Source organism: Buceros rhinoceros, unplaced genomic scaffold (assembly GCF_000710305.1).
Source record: "Buceros rhinoceros silvestris isolate BGI_N320 unplaced genomic scaffold, ASM71030v1 scaffold30520, whole genome shotgun sequence".
Taxonomy (NCBI): Eukaryota; Metazoa; Chordata; class Aves; order Bucerotiformes; family Bucerotidae; genus Buceros; species Buceros rhinoceros.
This window is the reverse complement of record NW_010391823.1, coordinates 1-18,851: the sequence shown is the minus strand read 5'-3', so window position 1 is coordinate 18,851 and position 18,851 is coordinate 1. Positions and strand designations below refer to the sequence as shown.

The window sequence follows — 18,851 nt, the reverse complement described above, 5'->3', positions numbered from 1 at the left end:
TTTACTCAACTCATTATTAAAGTGTTCTTGTGGCTTAGACCCTGTGCACTTTTTACCTCTAGCATTGCAGCATGAAGAATGAGCTATTGCTCTGCTACATCTGGGCGGTGTTTTTAACATCTGAACCACGCTGTATATAATTTTTTTTTTAAAAAGCAAGTAATTGATTATTTTCTTGTAGCGTGAGAAGCAGTAGCAAATTCAACTGTCAGTCTAGAGCCATCATGAGATGTTACAAAGGTGTGTTGACATCTTCAGCTGAAGAAATATGACTTGTAATACCAGAAGAGTTTTTTTCAGTTGTAGCACCTATGCTCAGTATATTCTTGTTTTTTTTTTTCTCTCTCTAAGGATGTTTTTTTCTTGGCAAAGAGCATTATACAAGCCAAAATAGCTTACAAGGCAACCGAAAAACCCCTCATAGTTCCTAGAAAAATCCTCCCTATGTTCTAGTTTTCAGCTTCCCTCTTCTAGCTAGTAAAGGGTCTAGAGAACAAGTCTTATGAGGAGTGGCTGAGGGAACTGGGGTTGTTTAGCCTGGAGAAAAGGAGGCTGAGGGGAGACTTAATTACTCTCTACAACTACCTGAAAGGAGGTTGTAGTGAGGTGGGGGTCAGTTTCTTCCCCCAAGTAACAAGTAATAGGATGAGAGGAAATGGCCTCAGGTTGCACCAGAGGAGATTTAAGTTGGATATCAGGAAAAATTTATTTACTGAAAGGGTTGTAAAGCATTGGAACTGGCTGCCCAGGGAAGTGGCAGGAGATATTTAAAAATTGTGTACATGTGGCACTTAGGGACATGGTTTAGTGATGACCTGGCAGTGCAGGATGAATGATTTGACTCGATCTTAAAGATCTTTTCCAGCCAAAATGATTCTGTGATCTTTCTTTTCTGCCTTTATTTAGAAACTTGAAGAGGGTCCTTTTGACATTTCAGTTAAGTTTTTTCCCTTAAACGAAGACCTTTCTTCAACAATGATAGTCTCCTTGTTTGCAGCAACACATTTTACTGTGTGTGTATATATATTTATATAAAGAAAACTCTTATGAGCTTTAGCACAAAACCTGCATTGTCAATTACTTGTACTTAATATTCTTTGTCTTCACACTTCATTCACCCATGTGAATTAGGTGTCCACTGAAATCCTGGTAATACATATAACTCGTATTTCATAATCATTCTTTTCTGTAAAGTACATTAAATGATTTACAATAAAGTTTTTAATTTGTGACAGCACTTTCAATGTGCTGAACAGATGCTTGAATTCTCAGACATCAGTTTAAAGCTAATTCAGAGGACAGCAAGAAAAGCGACTAAATTTTAGAAACAGTCATGAAAATTAAACTAATTATCTGTGCTTTGTGCAGTGGGAGTGGAGATAACTTCAGGTATATGAAGGCTTAACCACAGAAGTGATTAATATTGTTTACAGTGTTAAAAGTATTTTGGTAATGGCAACACAGATGGAGAAAAAGCTGAGTGACATGGATCTGATTGTGGAAGGGTCTTCAACGTGTTATGTGAAAATAGTGTTGGAAGCAGTAAGCACTTCATTGGGGAAACTTCCCAATAATGATTTTTAGTTGCAGAATGACTTGGACAAAACAAGGTTTTCACAATTAGCAGGTTTTGATTTTAAGTATTTGGAGGACATCACAGACCCATTCTAACTGAAGGGTAGTATTCTGAATGTCAAAAGGTTTCACCCATACGTCTGCTCTGTCAAATGAGTTGGAACAAAATTGCACTTACTGCTTTTTTTTTTTCTGCCATTATACATGAAGGACTCTTCTCATTTCTTCAAAAACTAATGAGAAATATGCTTTTGGGTATCTCAGTGCAGAGCCTGGTTTATTAGAAAACTCAATATGCAGCTGCTGACATTCCGATTGTTTATTTTAGAAACTGTTCATTTTTATGTGCTTAAATAGGAATTAAATACTCCTGGAAAATTTAACAGTATTTTCCACAGACTTTGTTCTGGATAAAATCTACCTCCAGTCATGCAGTGGAGACAAATTTGAACAAGAATTCCTGTGACAGAGAGATTTGGACCTTGTGCTGATGTCCCTAAGAGGAATCAGCAATGATTATGGAAGGCAGCTTTGTGCTTGGAGTTGTTGACCAGAGGCTTTTTAATTTATATAGGGAGTACACACTTCCAATCACACACACAATGTGCGTGATAGTAGATACAACATTCACATCATACATAGCAGGTCATTCTAAGGGAAACAGGAAACCAAACCTTGTATCCAAGAGACCTTTGGACCATGAACTTCCTCTGTTTTCCCTTTACTTTCCCCAGTTTAGACACAAGTGAAAATCATAATAGCTCAATAATGGTGCAAACAATTGTTAAAAAGCAGGATGTTTTCCACAAGAAAAATAGGAAAGATTCTCAGTCTGGGTGTTTTCTCCCTGTAGCCTTCAGGCTAGATGTATTCTTCAGAGCAGTTTAAAAATAGCCACTATAATTTGAAATAAGCTATCAAAAAAAAATTACCTTTTTCATTGCTCTTTTCTTGTCCTGGCTAAACTGATTCTAGTACAAAGTTATCTCTGCTACAACTAAACTTTAGTCTTATCCTCTGTGTCACTTTAATAATGAAACCGATCATTGTATTTCGCAAACTGTATTCTGCTCTGTGAAATGAGAAAAAGATCTGCTCTTACTTCGAGACCTTTTCTGCAACAACCTAATCAAACAGTGGGCTTGCAGCCATCTCTCCTCTTCACCCCTGTTTCTGAATGCCCACGGGATAAGGCTATTTCTGTGGAAATGAATCAAGCTGTTAAAGTTCCTCAGCTGCCAGAGGCGGCTCTGATATTTCTTCCTCTGAAGATCACTCCAGCTTGTTTCTAATTGTGTAATACAGCTTCAGTAAAATGCTACTGCAAGCTGTGGTGGGCAGTCCTGAAATAACTGTTCATCTGGATAATAAAATACCAACCCAAAATCAAATATCATCTAAGCGTAACATGGTCCTACACCTTAATGTATGTTGGACTCTTTGCAGTTCTCAATGTGACTAGATTAGTGTAGTTTTCAGAGCCTGCAGCTTCCCTGTCTTTTATAGGGACGAGCAACTGCTGTGTGTAGTGTGACCAATTCACTTGCCTTCGCTTGAGGTCTCGGTGCTGCAGAAGTTTTATGCTGAAGCCAGCAGTGGAGGAGATACACGGAGGGATGCTGAACTGTGGCCTAAGGAGCTGGCATCTCTGTCAAAGGGTATTTGCTGGCAGCTACACTACTGTCCCGCAAGTGTCTTGCTGACCTTTAAAGGGTTCTTAGCCAACAGCGCTATGTTTAGTGTGGTCTGATATCAAGGAAAAGCAAAGTATTTTGCCAAATCTTGGAATAGAGGAAAGAACACTGCTGTTATCTCTATTGCATCTCCAGTCTTTTGGAATTCTGCTTTTTTGGAACAAAGAAGAACTGGTTAAACTCTAGCTGTCTGTCAAAGTAAAAGTCAAAAGAAAGAGCAATGTATCTGGAAATCTTGATCTCATTACATGAAGAATTTATTCTGCAAATGGTTTCAATTTTCTAGTGTCTTTCAAAATACGTGCAATATAATACATTCTAACAAACAAATATGCAGGAGGAATCAATGTGTTTTGAAAGTTTATTGGTGTAATTTCCCTGAAGTTTTTAAATGAGTAGGCAAGATAAAATGGTTTCAGGAGAATTTTTTAAAATAATGATGTTTTCACTTCAAGGAAAGAAGTTAGAACTGTGAAGATTTCACTGGGCAATGTAGATAAAATACATAAAAGTAACAAAATAAGCATGTCAGTTTTCTGTCAACTTTAATGCTGTACAGAAATGTAACCAATAAAAAAAGCTAGAAACTGCACAGTGATTGTTTTTTTAACAGATTTATGCCATAGGTTCTAACCAACATATAAATTAAGGCTCTAATATGTATTACCAGAAACTAAGCTGCTTTTCCAAACCAGCCTGTCTACCTGCGCACTCTGATTATGATGTAAATAAATGACAAAATTTGATAGTTCTGTGGTGGTTCAACATGTCTCCTCAATTTTTACTTTATAACCCACCCAGGTAGTCATTCCTGTAGAGAAATTCCTGAATTGTTAATGCTTCTCTTCATTGGCCACTTTCCTGGAAGTATTTTTAAATAGCAAGATCATCTTACAGAGCTTGTTTGAATATTTTCTTTATTTTAGTGGGAATGGAACCTTTGCTGCTAGTACTGTTCATTAAACAAGTAAGATATGTAGCTCCTTCTGTATTTAATTTGTGGAAACCGGTTTTATCACTTTTCAAATGTGCCTTGTATTCTACTGTGGTACTAAAACCAAATGTGTTTTTGAAACCTGTAGTCCTCAGGCCTGTTTAAAAACCCAAGCTCCTCTGCCACACATGCTGTGCATGAGTAAACTTTATGCCCCTAAACTCCAAGCTTGGTGCCATATCTTAACTAGATGTTCACTGGAGATACTCCAAAACAATAAACTGAAATCAGATGGTCCATGGTTGTGTTATGAAACCCATTTTAAAAAAACCCAACAACCAACCCCTCAAACAAGGAGTTGTAGGTTGGTTTTATTTTCAAGTGAATATAGGAATACTCGAGTATTTAAAAATGCTCCAAAATTTCATTTTAAAAATGTCTTCAAAAAGACTACCTCAAATTTAAAATCCATTTATATAGTGATCAAAGATGTCAAGAATGAAAGCAAGGTATTGATCCTTAAAGTATTAGACTTCAAAAAACGGGATGCTGCTTTATTGTGCCCTTTAATGGGGTATTTAACACCAGACATAAGCAACACATTATGGGATACTATTTAATTTGTAGAATCTAAATTGTTCTATGCTATTTTATAATACCGTTGTCACTATTCAAACTCATAATTTATTTTAAGTGCAGAAGTGGTTCTAGTTATTCCAGGTATTGTTTAAACAGTGTATGTATACGTAGATGGTTAGTACTTGGACTCTGAAACATGTATTTTGTGTTGGCTGGGGAAAAAAAATTTACCTCTAAATGGTGTGGAATAATTTATTCCTTGAGGAAGATGCGCTGGTTCCAAGACTCATCTCCTCTCATGCTCAGCCTGTAATAATCAGAGTTGAAAAATCAACTACTGATGAAGTTAATATAAATTTTCATTTATTTGGGATGGGAGTTTCAAAGCTGAAGTACCTTTATAGAAAATGATAGACTAAAGCTCATACAGTTCCTCTCATACTTAAATAATGTAATGCTACTCTAACAATATAACTTAATAGGTACTAGTAATGTCTTATGTCTGTGAATACTGGATCCTTGGGAACACAGAGAACTTCTCAGGAATCCATAAAAACCGATTAAGAAAAGTGGGTTACTTGATAGTTTAAGGTAGCTGCGTAGTCTGGGGGTTTCTTTCAGTTCTGGAAACTGAAACAGATTGAAACCCACTTTAATATTGCTTTATTTGGAGGTGCTGTTGATTATTAATTATCACAAATTAATAGCATGTTCTCTAACCATACCCTTTGAAAACCGTTCTTAGTAAAAAAATGTTGACTATTGTTCCCCTGAACCTCTCTCCTGGGTGGTGCCTGCATCAGATTTTGTCCTGCTCGTCTGTAGGAAGGTGTGTCTGATCTGCATTCAGCAGCAAGTCACTTGTGTTGTGATGTGGCTGTGCTGGTGCATGGAGAGAGGATGCCACTCTGTAAGCATCGCACGTGCTGCCATGTCACAACACGCAGAGGCTCAGACAGCGCTCTCTGGCACATCTCCTGTCTTTGAAACTATTAATCAGGCACTTCACTGTGGCAGAACCACATCAAAATAACTGCTGTATTAGCCTTCTAAGTGCATCTGCAATAACCCAAACTTTCCGCAGGCGTGACTTCAATTTTGAGGGACTCAAAAGGTTAGAGAATCTCAAGATTGAAAAGAGAAGCTGTCTTAAGTGCCTAAAGGTAAAGAATCATGATGCGTTTAATGAATGTAAAAGTAATTTTACAATATTTTTCCAGACCCGAATGTTTATCAAGTGATCATAAATACATTGTCTAATTGTTCGTAACTGCACGCTTATGGAGTATATGTATGAAACTGTTAAGTGCTTAACCAGAAATTAATAGTGCTGTTAATATATAGCCTGGTTAGGAGGGTAAGTTATAGTAGATGCTCTAACATTGAGAGATTAAAATATAAATTTTCAAACTCAGTTTAAACAGAGTTTATTAACCCCCCACCCTCAACTTCCATTGGCATTAATGACTCTTGTAAGTGCCAACATCTGGAAATTGAACCACTTGAATCTCAACTCTTACATAATCATGCAGAAGGTTATCAAACTTTAATATTGCAAATAAAAAAGCCAAAGTGAGGATGATGTAGTTATTGTGAATTAGAATCCCCTTTTTGGTGAGAATTGTTCCTCTCTGTAAAGCAATAGTATGACTTCTAATGAAGTAGCTTTACTGTTGAAATTAAACATTATAATGATCTTTTAATGGCAGCTCTGAGGATTTGCACTGAAATAATTTTACCTTCTCATGATTGTACTTAATAATGGACTGTAGTAGCACAATTTAAGGCCTCTTTAATCTTTTCGTTGTTTTTTTTAAATATAGCAAACCCTCTAAGTTACCATTCAGTCAAATAAAGGAATTAGATTTTTTTATAGGTATGTTGGATGTATCCTCCACACCTAAATATTTTGTGTCTCGGCAATAATAAGGTAGGAACTGCATTGCATAGTTACAGTGATGTGTATATTGAATTGATTTGCCATTCAAGAAAATAATTTCTCGTGACGTGGTCTTTATTTCATGTGTATGGGTAACTCAGAAGCTATGTCATGAAGTAGATTATTGCATATCCAGTACGTATGTTGTTCCATGCAAATAGCCTAAAAGAAAGTGCCTGTTTAGCTTTGTTATTTTTGTGAGGCCCAGGGGTTGAGCGGAAATAGTTCACTATGAGCTGTGGCACAACTTCAGCTCAACAGGCACATCTACGGATATGCCATAATGAAAAGGAAAGTTTGCAATGAATTTCTGTGACATGAAAGCGCTCAGATATAACTGCTATTGAATAACTTTGAAACTTTTAACTGTGTTTTTATGTATATGACCTGGCAGGCCAACATTTCACTCTGAGCTTGTTTATATTTTGACAGTTTTATTTTTCTTCTCATCACAGAGATAACAATGTCTTGTCCCAGCTATCCATCTTGTCTGTTTTTCTGTAATTCCAGACATGAATAACTTCCAAGAAATAGGAATTCACTAGTATCCATATATTATTTACTTTTTCCATTTCCAAATCAAGAGGGTGGAAAAAAAAATATTTGCAGGTGAGATTAGTATGGCCTGAGAAAAATAGAGCACGTGGGGTAAAATTTTAACTTTTGGTACAATGTCAATATATAATTTACAAATTCTCTGATAGAATCGTCTGCGCAAAGTTTATATCAGTTTTCTTCGGTGTCTTACCATTACCTTTTTAAAAATAATTTACATCTCTCTTAAGAGTTCTGTTTGCCAGTTTTGACTTGAAAGGCTCCCATGGAGGCTACGTTCATTATTTATATTGGCAAAACCCCAGCCAGTTTGTATACTTTAAAATTATTTACATTTTCAGTTTTGACTGATTAGATTTTCCTTGTGCTACAAGTTACCTGTTGCAGTATGAAATCGTCAGGTGTATTTCCAAGAGTAGATGGCCAATAAACAAACTTAGGTTAATTATAGTAGCTCTGCTGAGAGTATTCCCTTATTGTATATAATCAGATTGATAGCTCTTGCCGTAGTAGTGTGGGGTTTCTGTTTTCTTTTTAAAGAATTCTGTGTTACTTCTTTTGTCCCTCCCTTTGCCAGCTGAAAATGTCGATGTTTTGCCTTAGACTAATAGTGTTTTCCTAAAATCTTTTTATAGGATGCTGGCAGCTCAAAGGACACTGTTGATTAGGTTTTTACTTTCCTGTTAATGGCAAAAACACCTGAATGAAGCTTAAAAATTAACAATTATGGAGCCTTCCTTGGGAAAGGGCTGCTGAGTTTCTGTGGGAGGGAGGATGAAAACAAACACACCAAGTAATTGGAAATGTATTTCATAGGCATGCTTAGTATGTTAGTGCTGCCTCCTGAAGCTGAACGTAGTGCTTGTAATTAACTCAGTCTTTGCTGGATTCACCAGAATTAAAGCTCTTCAACATATTTGTAAATCATTTTTCATACCACTGACTAGTTTCTAACCAAGTTAGCAGTATGCTGCTAGTATTGTAACTTAAAATCTGCCTGGATAAAGCTCCCTACAAAATAAGAGCTACCTTAAGATCTTAGATACTGTTTTTTTTTTTTAAAAGAGAAGGCTTTCCACCTCATTGGTTTGATAAATGCACTTGAAATTTTAATATTTTTTTTTACCATAAATTTTATGCGAGACCTTATGCTGTCTCAGCTAATTGAATTTATTATATTTTGGTGCTTTCCATTCTCTTTGTTTCTTCAGTAGTGAGGGTAGTCTAGTAATAAACTATCCAAATACAAACTGTTATTCAGATATTGAAGCAATAATAAAGTTGGCTCTTTTTCATCAGTCACCTGTCCTATGCTTCGGATTAGTATGACAATCGTGTTTTGAGTTATGCCTGCTGCAAGAAGAAAGCTAGTGGAAGTCTTGCTTGCTCTGATGAGAACGTTGATACATACTTTTTACACCATGTCTAGGTTAGGAAGATGGATGTCATTTAAAATATGTTCCCTAGCACACTTTTAAACATTCCTGGAGCAAGTGTTCAACACATCTGAAAATGTGTTAGCTTTATCTAGCTTTACAGAATTCTGCTGAAAACCTCTTTTTTTTTTTTTTTGAACACTTGGTTTACAAATTAAGCTGTTGTGTCCAAAACATCATCAATCATTGTCTATATAACTATCTGAGCATTTATTTATACCCTTCATAATAGTATGAAAATAAGTTTATTAGCACTTACAGGTTTTACACTGAGACCTTAGCTCGTAGTTTTTCCTGGAGCTTAGCTGTTTTTACACAGTTTAACTACATGTTTAGACAAAAGAGCGCAAAGACAGCAATCCATTTTGTAATTCTCCTTTCAACAAACTTTACCTTCTACTAAAACTGTAATATTTAGCTCATTGTTAAGATTACATTAATCGAAACAACAATGAAACATTCTAAATCTTCCTATAGTTACTCTAGGAATTTATGCATGTTACAGCGCCTGCCCATTCAAGATCAGATTTTTGTTTCAATCATGCAGTGGCTGGTGAGGTTTAGGCACACTTACCGATTCTAATGCTTGGCTGTATATTGCTTTTCAGTTATTTGTGGTGGGCGTGTGTTGGGTTTTTTTGTTTGTTTTGTGGTTTTTTTTTTCCCCCTGGCTTTCTCTTGGCTCAATTCTATGAACAGAAAAATGTACCTGTTTACATGAGTGACTTCTTATTCGCTCCATGGGTTAGAGTTGTTGGATAGAGATATCCAAGGGGGCACTTTTAACTCTTGCAATCCAGCCCAAAGTTGCATTTCATCCAAGAGGGGAATCTGAAGAAGCAGCAGCAGCAGCAAATATCTTCTTGTAATTTTTCCATGGGACTACTTCTCCCCTCTGGCCCATTGATTTTCAAAGAACCTTTCAAAGCCAGCTTTGCAACCTAGAAAAGACATTATTTTCTGTAGATAGTGTGAGGCTTCCTCCTTCACTGTATTTATTAGAAGAAATAGATACTGATAAGATCAGAAAAGCAGTATGTTTCAGGCAGTACAATGCTCTTGAATCTATGCATGTTAGCAGGTATGACATATTGAAATTTCAGAGACAAATTATTAAGTTCTGCAGTTAAAAAGAAATAATCAGGTGTTTTCTTCTTGAGACACACCAGGGAGCAACATTATCCCAAAATGACAAAGGAGAGGGTCATGTCTCTTCAGCTTCCCAAGTTCGTGGAGCAACCTGAGCATGCGTTGGAAGAGGGCAGCATGTTCTAGTCAAAGTAATTCTTCATGCTTCCTGTATCTCGGTACTGTCCAACATCATCCATGAAAAGGGCTGTTTCTGAAATGCTTTGTATTTGGATTAAGTAGTTGGAAACAACTTCTTCCTGTCATTCATGTAGTAGGAGCCATTGACAGAGGAAGTTGGTAATTACAGAAGAATGGCACAACTTCATTAAATTGTGGGGGAAGAGTTCTGTTATTTTTGTATGGATGTTACGTTGAAATTAACTTGAACCGATCCATTTTTAATTTTGTTATGCATGCTCCAGAAATTGGTTTCTTGTTTAGTATTCTTGATTAGCTCTGCTGTAGTTCCTTTATGCATGGAAATTCAAAATGTGTACAACTTAATTCCTGATACGTGCTTCCAACCTCTAATTTATCACAATTGAATCATTGTTCTTGGGTTCTCTGTGCAATTAGTGACTGTCTGCATAGATGCATGTTTCTCTTTCCAGCAGTAAGGCTGCTATATCCTTTTTCTGCAATCTAATTTTCTTGGAGGCAAGCATGTTATAGATAATCGTAATGTCAATGGAAGAGACATGTTCAATTCCTGATTTATCAGCCTTCACATGCTTGAGTTCTCACATTACTTCGGTTACTCTGCGTTGCCATGACTTTTTTTCCCTAGGAGTGAATGCCCAGTTTGGATGGTCAATAAGATAAAAGCCTTTATTTTGTGTCCTATGAGCTGGCTGATAACATATCAGACCCCTGAATATTCCTCTGTGGCTGCTGTTTACTTGAGTATCAAGTGTTTACCCTCTCCTGCTTTCTTTTGTGATTTACCAAGAGTTTTTATTATCTTCAACCCAAAGTATTTATTTTCAGGAGCTGTTTTCCTGAAAGCTTTCAGTCAAAGAATAGGATCTGGAAACATATAATCTATAATAAATCTCACCTGTTATTGTTTAGTTGCTTAGGTGAGGAGGTCTGGTTATATTACCTAAAATGCTGGTTACAGTGTTTTCACAATGTTCTTAAGCTATACGGGAAACCACGCAACTTCTAAAGCCTTCATTTCCAAATATTATGAAGAATGTTAAAGAGGGATTGAATTTCAATATGCCTCAGATAAAATAAAAAGATAACTGCTTTTGTAAAGAAATCTTTAGTATAACTTTGACGCTTTTCTGTTTGTAGCTGCCGTTTTGGCCTATAGTCCCATCAGATAAATATGTAATCACTATACTTTGTATAATATGAGGGGAAATGAAATGAAAGCAGTTGATGGAAAGGAAATGGAAAGGCAATCTTATAGTGAAGTACAGAAGAGTAAGAACTAGTAGTGAAATATCACATTAGATTGACACATTAAAGCCAATTTTAATAAAATGGGAAAAAAATGCAATTACAGTGTTCATGATACCTTAATGCCAGGCAATGAAGAAATTCTTTGAAAATAACTAGCTAATTTCAAAGCTCTGAGTTTTGGCTGCTTATTTCTTTCAAATATTGGAGAATTCATAAGTTCGTAATTGTAGATTTATTTGAGGTAATACACTAACATGTGTCTTTTTTTCTAATAACACTTGCTTATTTCATTGTTTTGGGCCTTCTTTATAAGCGGAAAGGATGGACTGGTTACTGCTTATAATGTAGATCATTGCTTTAATGTGTGGCAATAAGTAGTATTTTCAGAGTAGCAGACTCAAATGTGTCCTTTTAACTTTATAGCACAACATTTAAGATCACATCGGATATCACAAGATAAAAGAGCAACCTCAGGTATAATGAGAATTTAGTATTTCATCTAGACATAATACTGAGTTCCTGTAAGAGCTGAGTTTTGAAGTCAGGCAACAACACTTGAAACAGTTGATGTCTTGGTAAAAGTAATTGAATATAAATCTGTCTTTCTTTGACAGATGCATGATAGTGTCTAGTCCTATAATATTTGATAGACATGTTTAAATATCTGTGAAGCAAGACATGTACCTCAGCCTGTGTATGAAGTGTTCCCCTGCCTGAGTGATTAATTATGTACTAAATATGTAAGCTTTTATTCCATGTAAATCTATGAGTTTATTTTATAAACCTCTATTTTAAAGGTACTTATTACCAGGTACGTTTGAAGTTCAGTAGCCTTTGGTATTCAAAATACAATTTTCTACGTAGTTCTAAGACACTTAATTTCTTAAAAATACTTATTTTGAAGTTAAAACTGCAGTTGTTAAAACCTTGACTCTTTAAATTATAGTGTTGCAGCCTTTGCCCTCAGGGTTGGACTGTTCTTGGATACAAATCCTTTTTCTGTGTTCATAGGTAGATGCCACTCAGAAGAATGAGTGTGGCGTCCTCCTCTGGTCAAGAGACTGTAACTCATGTTCCTTTTTGGTAGAGAAAGCAAGATCAACAACTTTACTTGAAATAGGGAGTTTTTAATGGTCTCAATTCCTAGGGGAACCTTTTGTCCCCTGTTTCGTACCAGGCCCCTCAAAAAATTTTCTTTAGAGACTGAAGTCCAGTGGCTGTGTTGTAATCTAGTTATGTATTCCTTGCAGAATTGCCATGCTCTAAACCAGTTGATTAATGTCTGTTCTTTATTATTTACCTTGAAAATTTAGAGAACATGCTTCTGGGTTCAGGCATCATGTTGGATGCTCTTTGGGGATGTGGGTCATTTCGCTGACTCTCCTGGCCCATGCAGTCCTTCAGGCTGATTGTTCTGTCCTGGTTTGAGCCAACATATCCAGCATATGGAAGAAGTGAAGAAAGAAAGACTAGAAAAAAATTCTTCCACTCAATTTATTCTGAAGTAAGCACCACCTACTGAGCAGACATTCATCTCAAGCTTTGGATAGAGTATGTTGGAACGCTCTCTAGCCACATTTTCCCCTTATGATTAAGCAGTAGAAATAACACAGGAATGGGGAACTGCTTAACAGACTTGATGGTGACTTTGTGATGATCCTCTGATTTTTACTTCTTTGAAGCATCTTTCCCTTGTAACAAAATACAGTAGATTCCCCGTTTGTGGGCATAACACGGGTAGCATCTCTGTCACTTTTAGGCACAGAATGGTGTTTGTGACTTGGGGCAGGCACATTCTGTTACAGCTGAGCATTCACAGCTCCCACCTTTCTGTGATTTCTTATTTGTAGAGCTTACAGATTTCTTATTTGCATAGCTTGTCCTTTAATTACCTCGTTTTCAGTTCTGAACACCCATTTTTATTTTTTGATATGCAATGCCTCTCTTTCTATGACTTTCTGTGGGCGTGGTGTTGTGGTTTGCACCCAGCTGGCAACCAAGCAACGTGTAGCTGCTCTATCACTCCAGCAGGAGAAAATAAAAGGACAGGGAGGGCACACTTGCCAGTTGTGGCCATGGGCAAAAGACAAACTCAGCTTGGGGAAACAAAATCAATTTACTTTAAACAACAAAATCAATACCAAATCACCCATTCAGTCGGGTCAGGGCAGTGAGGAAAAAAAACGAACAGAATCTTAAAGACACCTTTTCCCCACCCGTCCTTTCTTCCCGGGTCCAGCTTTGCTACCTCTTGCCTTCCCACCACGCTGCGTAGTGGGGAGCAGAGGATGAAGGCTGCTGTTAGCCAGTTTGCTCCGTGTTGCTTCTGCCGCTTGCTGCTCTTCAAGGGAAACACTCCTCCCAGTCCTCCCCTGTGGCAATGTGGTGTCCCTCCCACAGGAGACAGTCCTGCATGAACTCGTCCAGCTAGCATGGAGGTCTTGCACTGGCAGTGGTTCTCCCAGTGATGAACCGCCCCACTGTGGGTCTCCCTCAGAGTCACAACCCGCATCAGGAGTGGTCTGCTCCCCAGGGTGGGCTTCTCCATGGGTTGCAGACAGGCTTTTTCTCCCCAGTTGATCTCTGCTGAGGACTGCAAGGGCTCAGCCTGCCATCTCGCCATGGGCTGAAGGGAAATGGCTGCTCCAAAGTGTCTCTCCAAGGCCTTCCTTGCTAACCTGGGTGACCTCATGAGTTGTCTCTCTCACAGTCCTAACCCCTTCCAAAACAAAAGCGAGCTCCCAAAACGAAAGGCCGTTGCCAAACCGCTTTCCCCTCTTCACTATGTTTATTTGCTGAGGTGCAGATTGGCTGAGCCTTGGCTGGAGGTGGGGTGAGTTGGTGCTGTGGGAGCTTTTTCTGAAGCTTCTTACAGAGGCCACGCCAGCAGCAACCTGCCCCCTCTACCAAAACCCTGCCAGCCACAAGCCTGCAGCGTCCTCCCTCTGTGAACAAAACCCTGCCAGACGCAAACCCAGCACACGGGTGCGTCTCTTAAGTGATTGCTGAAGAACTAACTGTATATATGAAATGTCACTGATTGTGAACAGCAAGTAGAGATTCCCTTTTCTTCTGGAAGATGAAATTGTTGTTGTGGAGATGCACTGCATTGTATCCTTGCTGCAGCAGGGCACGCACTGACATATCAAAGTTACACGGAGCTACATTCAACACGTGAGACTTGAAGGAAAATCCCAGGCGGGTCATATGGAACCATACCCAGATAAAGTTTACAGAGCATTGCCACTGCACAGCAGGACAGGGTCTGCCATCCTCTTCTCCTGCCTGTTTTGATTTCTCTTTAAGCCCTGAAGCCACAGCAGAAGTGGCACCTTTCAGCACTACTTAAAAGCAAGTTTGTGGGCTCCAGTGAATTTGCATTGGACTGTGTCTTGATGGAGGTTTGTCCTAACTCTTCTGTTTGAGTTGACGGCTCGTATTGGGCATTAACTGTGGGGTTTGGTAGCAGGGGCTGCAGGGATGTCCGTGTAGGACGATGTAATCTGCCCTGTGCAGGCTAAGCTGGTTCCAGCTTGCTCTGAAACCAATGAAAAGAGCTTGCCGTGGGCTAAAACTTCAGAGGAGCATCTGGTGCCTTTGTTCGTGGATGTTGAAGAAAGGGGTAGTCACAAGGATACGTGTGAGGAAACGTGGGGATGCCTGTGAGGACACACAGAAGGCCATGGGAGGAGATGGGGCAAGAGATGTGCATTTGAACAGAGCAGTAAGAGGCAAAGGTCAGGGGATGAAAAGAGTATAGTGCAAGGAGAGGTAACAGGAAACCTCTAGGCCCTGTCCCCAGCCTCCCATGATGGCTGTTGTCTCACAGAAGGGATGTGGAAGGGACCAAGCATAACGCCTGGTGAAAACAGGGGAAGCTGAAGTAGGAGTAGGGGAGGAGAAGTGCTGGGCTGAAGTGGGCCTGTGGAGGAAAGGTGTCCCCTGTGTGCTTGTTTAACACTTGGTCTTTTTTCTTCAGTACCTGAATCCGCAATTAGACGTTTACATTACTTGGCAATAAACAAAGTGAATCTCCTCAGTCAGGGCTGCCTTGCCCACGTGTCTGTAGTACCAAAAGGCATTGCAGCACCGCTGCAAAAGCGCTGATGGGAGGTGTAACAGTGGAGAGAAATGTGGTATTTGGTAACTCGGCCCTTGTGTGTGGTCAGCAATCTCATCCCTGAGAGTCAGTTGTTTGCTCTGTTTCACGTAACAGAGGGACATTTGCAGCTTTAGGAATGTGCTTTTTCCATATATACAGCTTTTTTTTTTTTTCTAAATTAGGCATGAATTCAGAAGTACTGTTGAGCTTGCTTTACTTCATCCTTCTTGTGAAAATTGAATTTTCATACTTAATCACTAAAACATGATAGAGAAATATCTGAAGCATGTACCACCTGATTTTCCTTTCATCTTGATTCATTCATTAGCTTCCTCATATTAAAAGCCCTCTAAGACACAATTAACCCTTTTTTAATACTGCAAAGTTTGAAATGATCATTAAAACTCATTAGAGCAGAGAAACTTAGTTTGAAAAGCAGTTTAAATTTTTCCTCATTTCTTTGCTTGTGGATAAGGTAGAATACTTAGGGTATGGCTGTCACGGTTCCGGTCTTAACTGACTGTTCAAGCAATTAATGATAATTGGTTGCTTTGCATTGAAGAACTGCACTCCGTGCTACAAGATATATTGAGGAAGTAATTTTCTATAATGGAATGTTGTCTTCTGAGTATGGACTATATAATAATGATATTGTCAGTGAGTCCTTTTTGTCCAGTAAGAAGAGAATGTAATTGAAGATAAAAATACATTACTAAAAGTCTTGGTTTTCCTCCCCCTTTACACTTTCCTATATTGTGAATCGTGCTGTTATCACAAGAAAGCAACCATCTACTTATGTTTTCTGATTTACTGAGTTGTTTCTGCTTTTAACATCCTTTAAAATGCACAGATATGCAGTCAAATTTATTTTGGTATAAATTTCAGCGCTCTTGTGTGACCATACACGAAGGTCTCACTCAAGAAAAGTCAGGTTTTTTGTACTCTATTAGTTGCCTAGTCTACGTCCAGCTAACCCATAGGATGAAATCAGCACTGCCTGCGAGTTTTTGCAGGGTGATGACTAATAACAAAGATAAGTACCATGAAGTAAAACGGTGACTTTAAAGCCATAAACTGCCTTGAGTTTACTGGAACTGCAGTAAAACTATCATGAAGCAGTGTCAAAGTGTTGATTTATTTCTACTGCTAATATTAGAAGTAATAAAACACACAATTTACTGGTACGGTTATTGCATTTGGTACCTGTTTAATTAGGCAACTCAACAGGTATCATGTTGTATCATACAATCATAAGATGTTTTATTATCTGGCTTTACCGAAGGAGAATATTCACAGGGAAAATAGTTTTGATATTTACCCTTCTCACAGAAGTGAGCATACTAGGTCTTTCTATGGATCATTTGTCGCTAAATTTTTTTTTTTTCTTAAAACTATGACAAAAAGGGCACCATGAAAAGGAAATGCTTTTGGTTATTGTGATCTACATTTGGTAACTGAAATTGTAATTCGGAGTAGTTCTATTTTCTGAAATATATTATCTGGAAATGATTTTCTTTTTAAAACCTTTTAAAATACAAGCAGGACTACTGATGTTGTGAAAATGTTAGTTATATACTTAAAAAAAAATTAGTTAACTGGTAGAATAGGATTTTCAGAAGTGCTGAACATCAACCTAAATCTGTCCAGAAGAAACTGAAAAATGAGAGGACTTAGGTCCTTAGAAATCCCCATGTAGCTGCATTGTGCTATTCTTATCTGCATCCTCAGTGAAGTTAAGGTAAAATTCTACCTAAAATTACAAACTGAGCAAGAAATATGATAATACCCTATCTATAGGCAGAAGTGAAAGCTGTAATTGCCTAGGATTCCTCTTACTCAACGGAAAGCAAGATAAAAATTTGGAAAAAAGTTATTCAAGGGGAAAATATATTTGGGTACATCCCTGCACAGAGGTAGGACGGCATTATGAATGGGAAGGTATAACGTTAATTGCCGTTGAGAGCAATGTGGATATTTCAAGAAATAATACAAGTCATAAAAATGTATTGCTGTTTTTTGCCTTGTTAATAAAATGGCCTAATTCTAATCAACTGTGCAATTATTTCAATTAAACAGACATCACATCTTAGCAGATAGGACTTTGAAATACAAAGCTTTCTCAGCCGTGGCAATTTGCTGTAGCTATTTGTCAGTACATTGAAAAAAATGTTGTGATTCTTTTCTCTTATATTTCTTTTGAAGGTGTGGGATGCTGTAGATACAGGCTGCTGTTTAAAAACATACTCCTGTCACTCCTGTGCTGTTCGAGCTGCCCGGTGGTCGCCTTGTGGAAGAAGGATCCTCAGTGGGGGCTTTGATTCCATGCTGCATTTAACAGATGTAGAAACAGGTAAAGGTCGCGTAAGGGTGCATTGTATAGCCCTGTCTTCTACTGAGTACAGATAACTGTGGTTCCCGTTAGCCTTATTCTTTCTTCCAAAAATACAGGTAAAATCTATAGATCGAAGTTAGAATTCTTGAAATGTGTCCTCGCAAAAAAACCCCCCAAAACCAACAAACCCAAAACAAAAAATTCAGTGATTAAGAGTAGTTGGAGATATTTAGGAAAACTGAAATATCTTTATTATCACGTATAGCTTTTGTTGTCAGGTACTGCTTAGATGAATAGAATGAAATGTGTATTTTTTTTTTATGCTCTGTCATGATAATTTGTTAAAACATTTGAAGACCCTCTTAAGGCTGATTTCAGTAATATTTATACATGTGGTTAATTTAAATATAGGCTTGTACCTTGTTTTCAGTTGGGTGCGTTTTAAGTTTGTACTTAAAGTTAATTAGGTTATTTTTTTTTTTCCTGAACAGGACCTTAATTAGGAATATAGAAACTTAAATTTTGGTATGAAACCTTGAGACTGAACCTGTGTAGCTTTGATGCAGTTGTGAATTTGATTTGGGATTTGATTGTTGTGACTTTGTCACCCCATTTCCTGGATGCTGTGTCTCCTTCACAAACTAATGTGCTTCTGTCAGCTGTATTTCTTCTCTCTCTTATGCATGAGAATTCATATGGCAGCATTCCCTGGGGCTGTACCTAATAGGACGCCTCTGTGTGCGTGTATATATGAAGGAGTAGGTCAATAGTCAACCAAAAATCGTCAGCTGAGTGTTGTGGTTTAAACCCAGCTGGCAAACAAACATCATGCAGCTGCTCTCTCACTACAGGAAGGTGAAAATACATCAAAAAGGCTTAAGGGTCATGAAAAAGAACAGGGAGGGTTCACTCACCAATTATGGTCATGGGCAAAAGACAGGCTCGGCTTGGGGAAACAAAATCAATTTAATTTAAACAACAAAATCACTACCAAAGCACCAACCTAATCAGAGTAGGACAGTGAGAAAAAAACAACAGGATCTTGAATGCACCTTTCCCCCCACCCCTCCCTTCTTCCCAGGACCAGCTTTGCTACCTCTTGCCCTCCATGCAATGCAGAGGTGGGGCAGAGGATGAAGGTTGCCCTTGATTGCTCTTCTTCAA

General features: G+C 38.0%; 1 protein-coding gene across 1 annotated transcript in view; it reads left to right on the top strand.

Moving 5' to 3' along the window:
• The window catches only part of LOC104499577 (WD repeat-containing protein 25-like), a gene marked incomplete at its 3' end in the record, with an annotated part of 32,919 nt that extends 15,214 nt beyond the window's left edge, over positions 1-17,705 (top strand). The window contains exon 2 of the mRNA XM_010143104.1: positions 17,558-17,705. Coding sequence (XP_010141406.1) covers positions 17,558-17,705 — 148 coding nt within the window. The remainder of the gene's footprint in view (positions 1-17,557) is intronic.
• Positions 17,706-18,851: the final 1,146 nt, after the last annotated feature.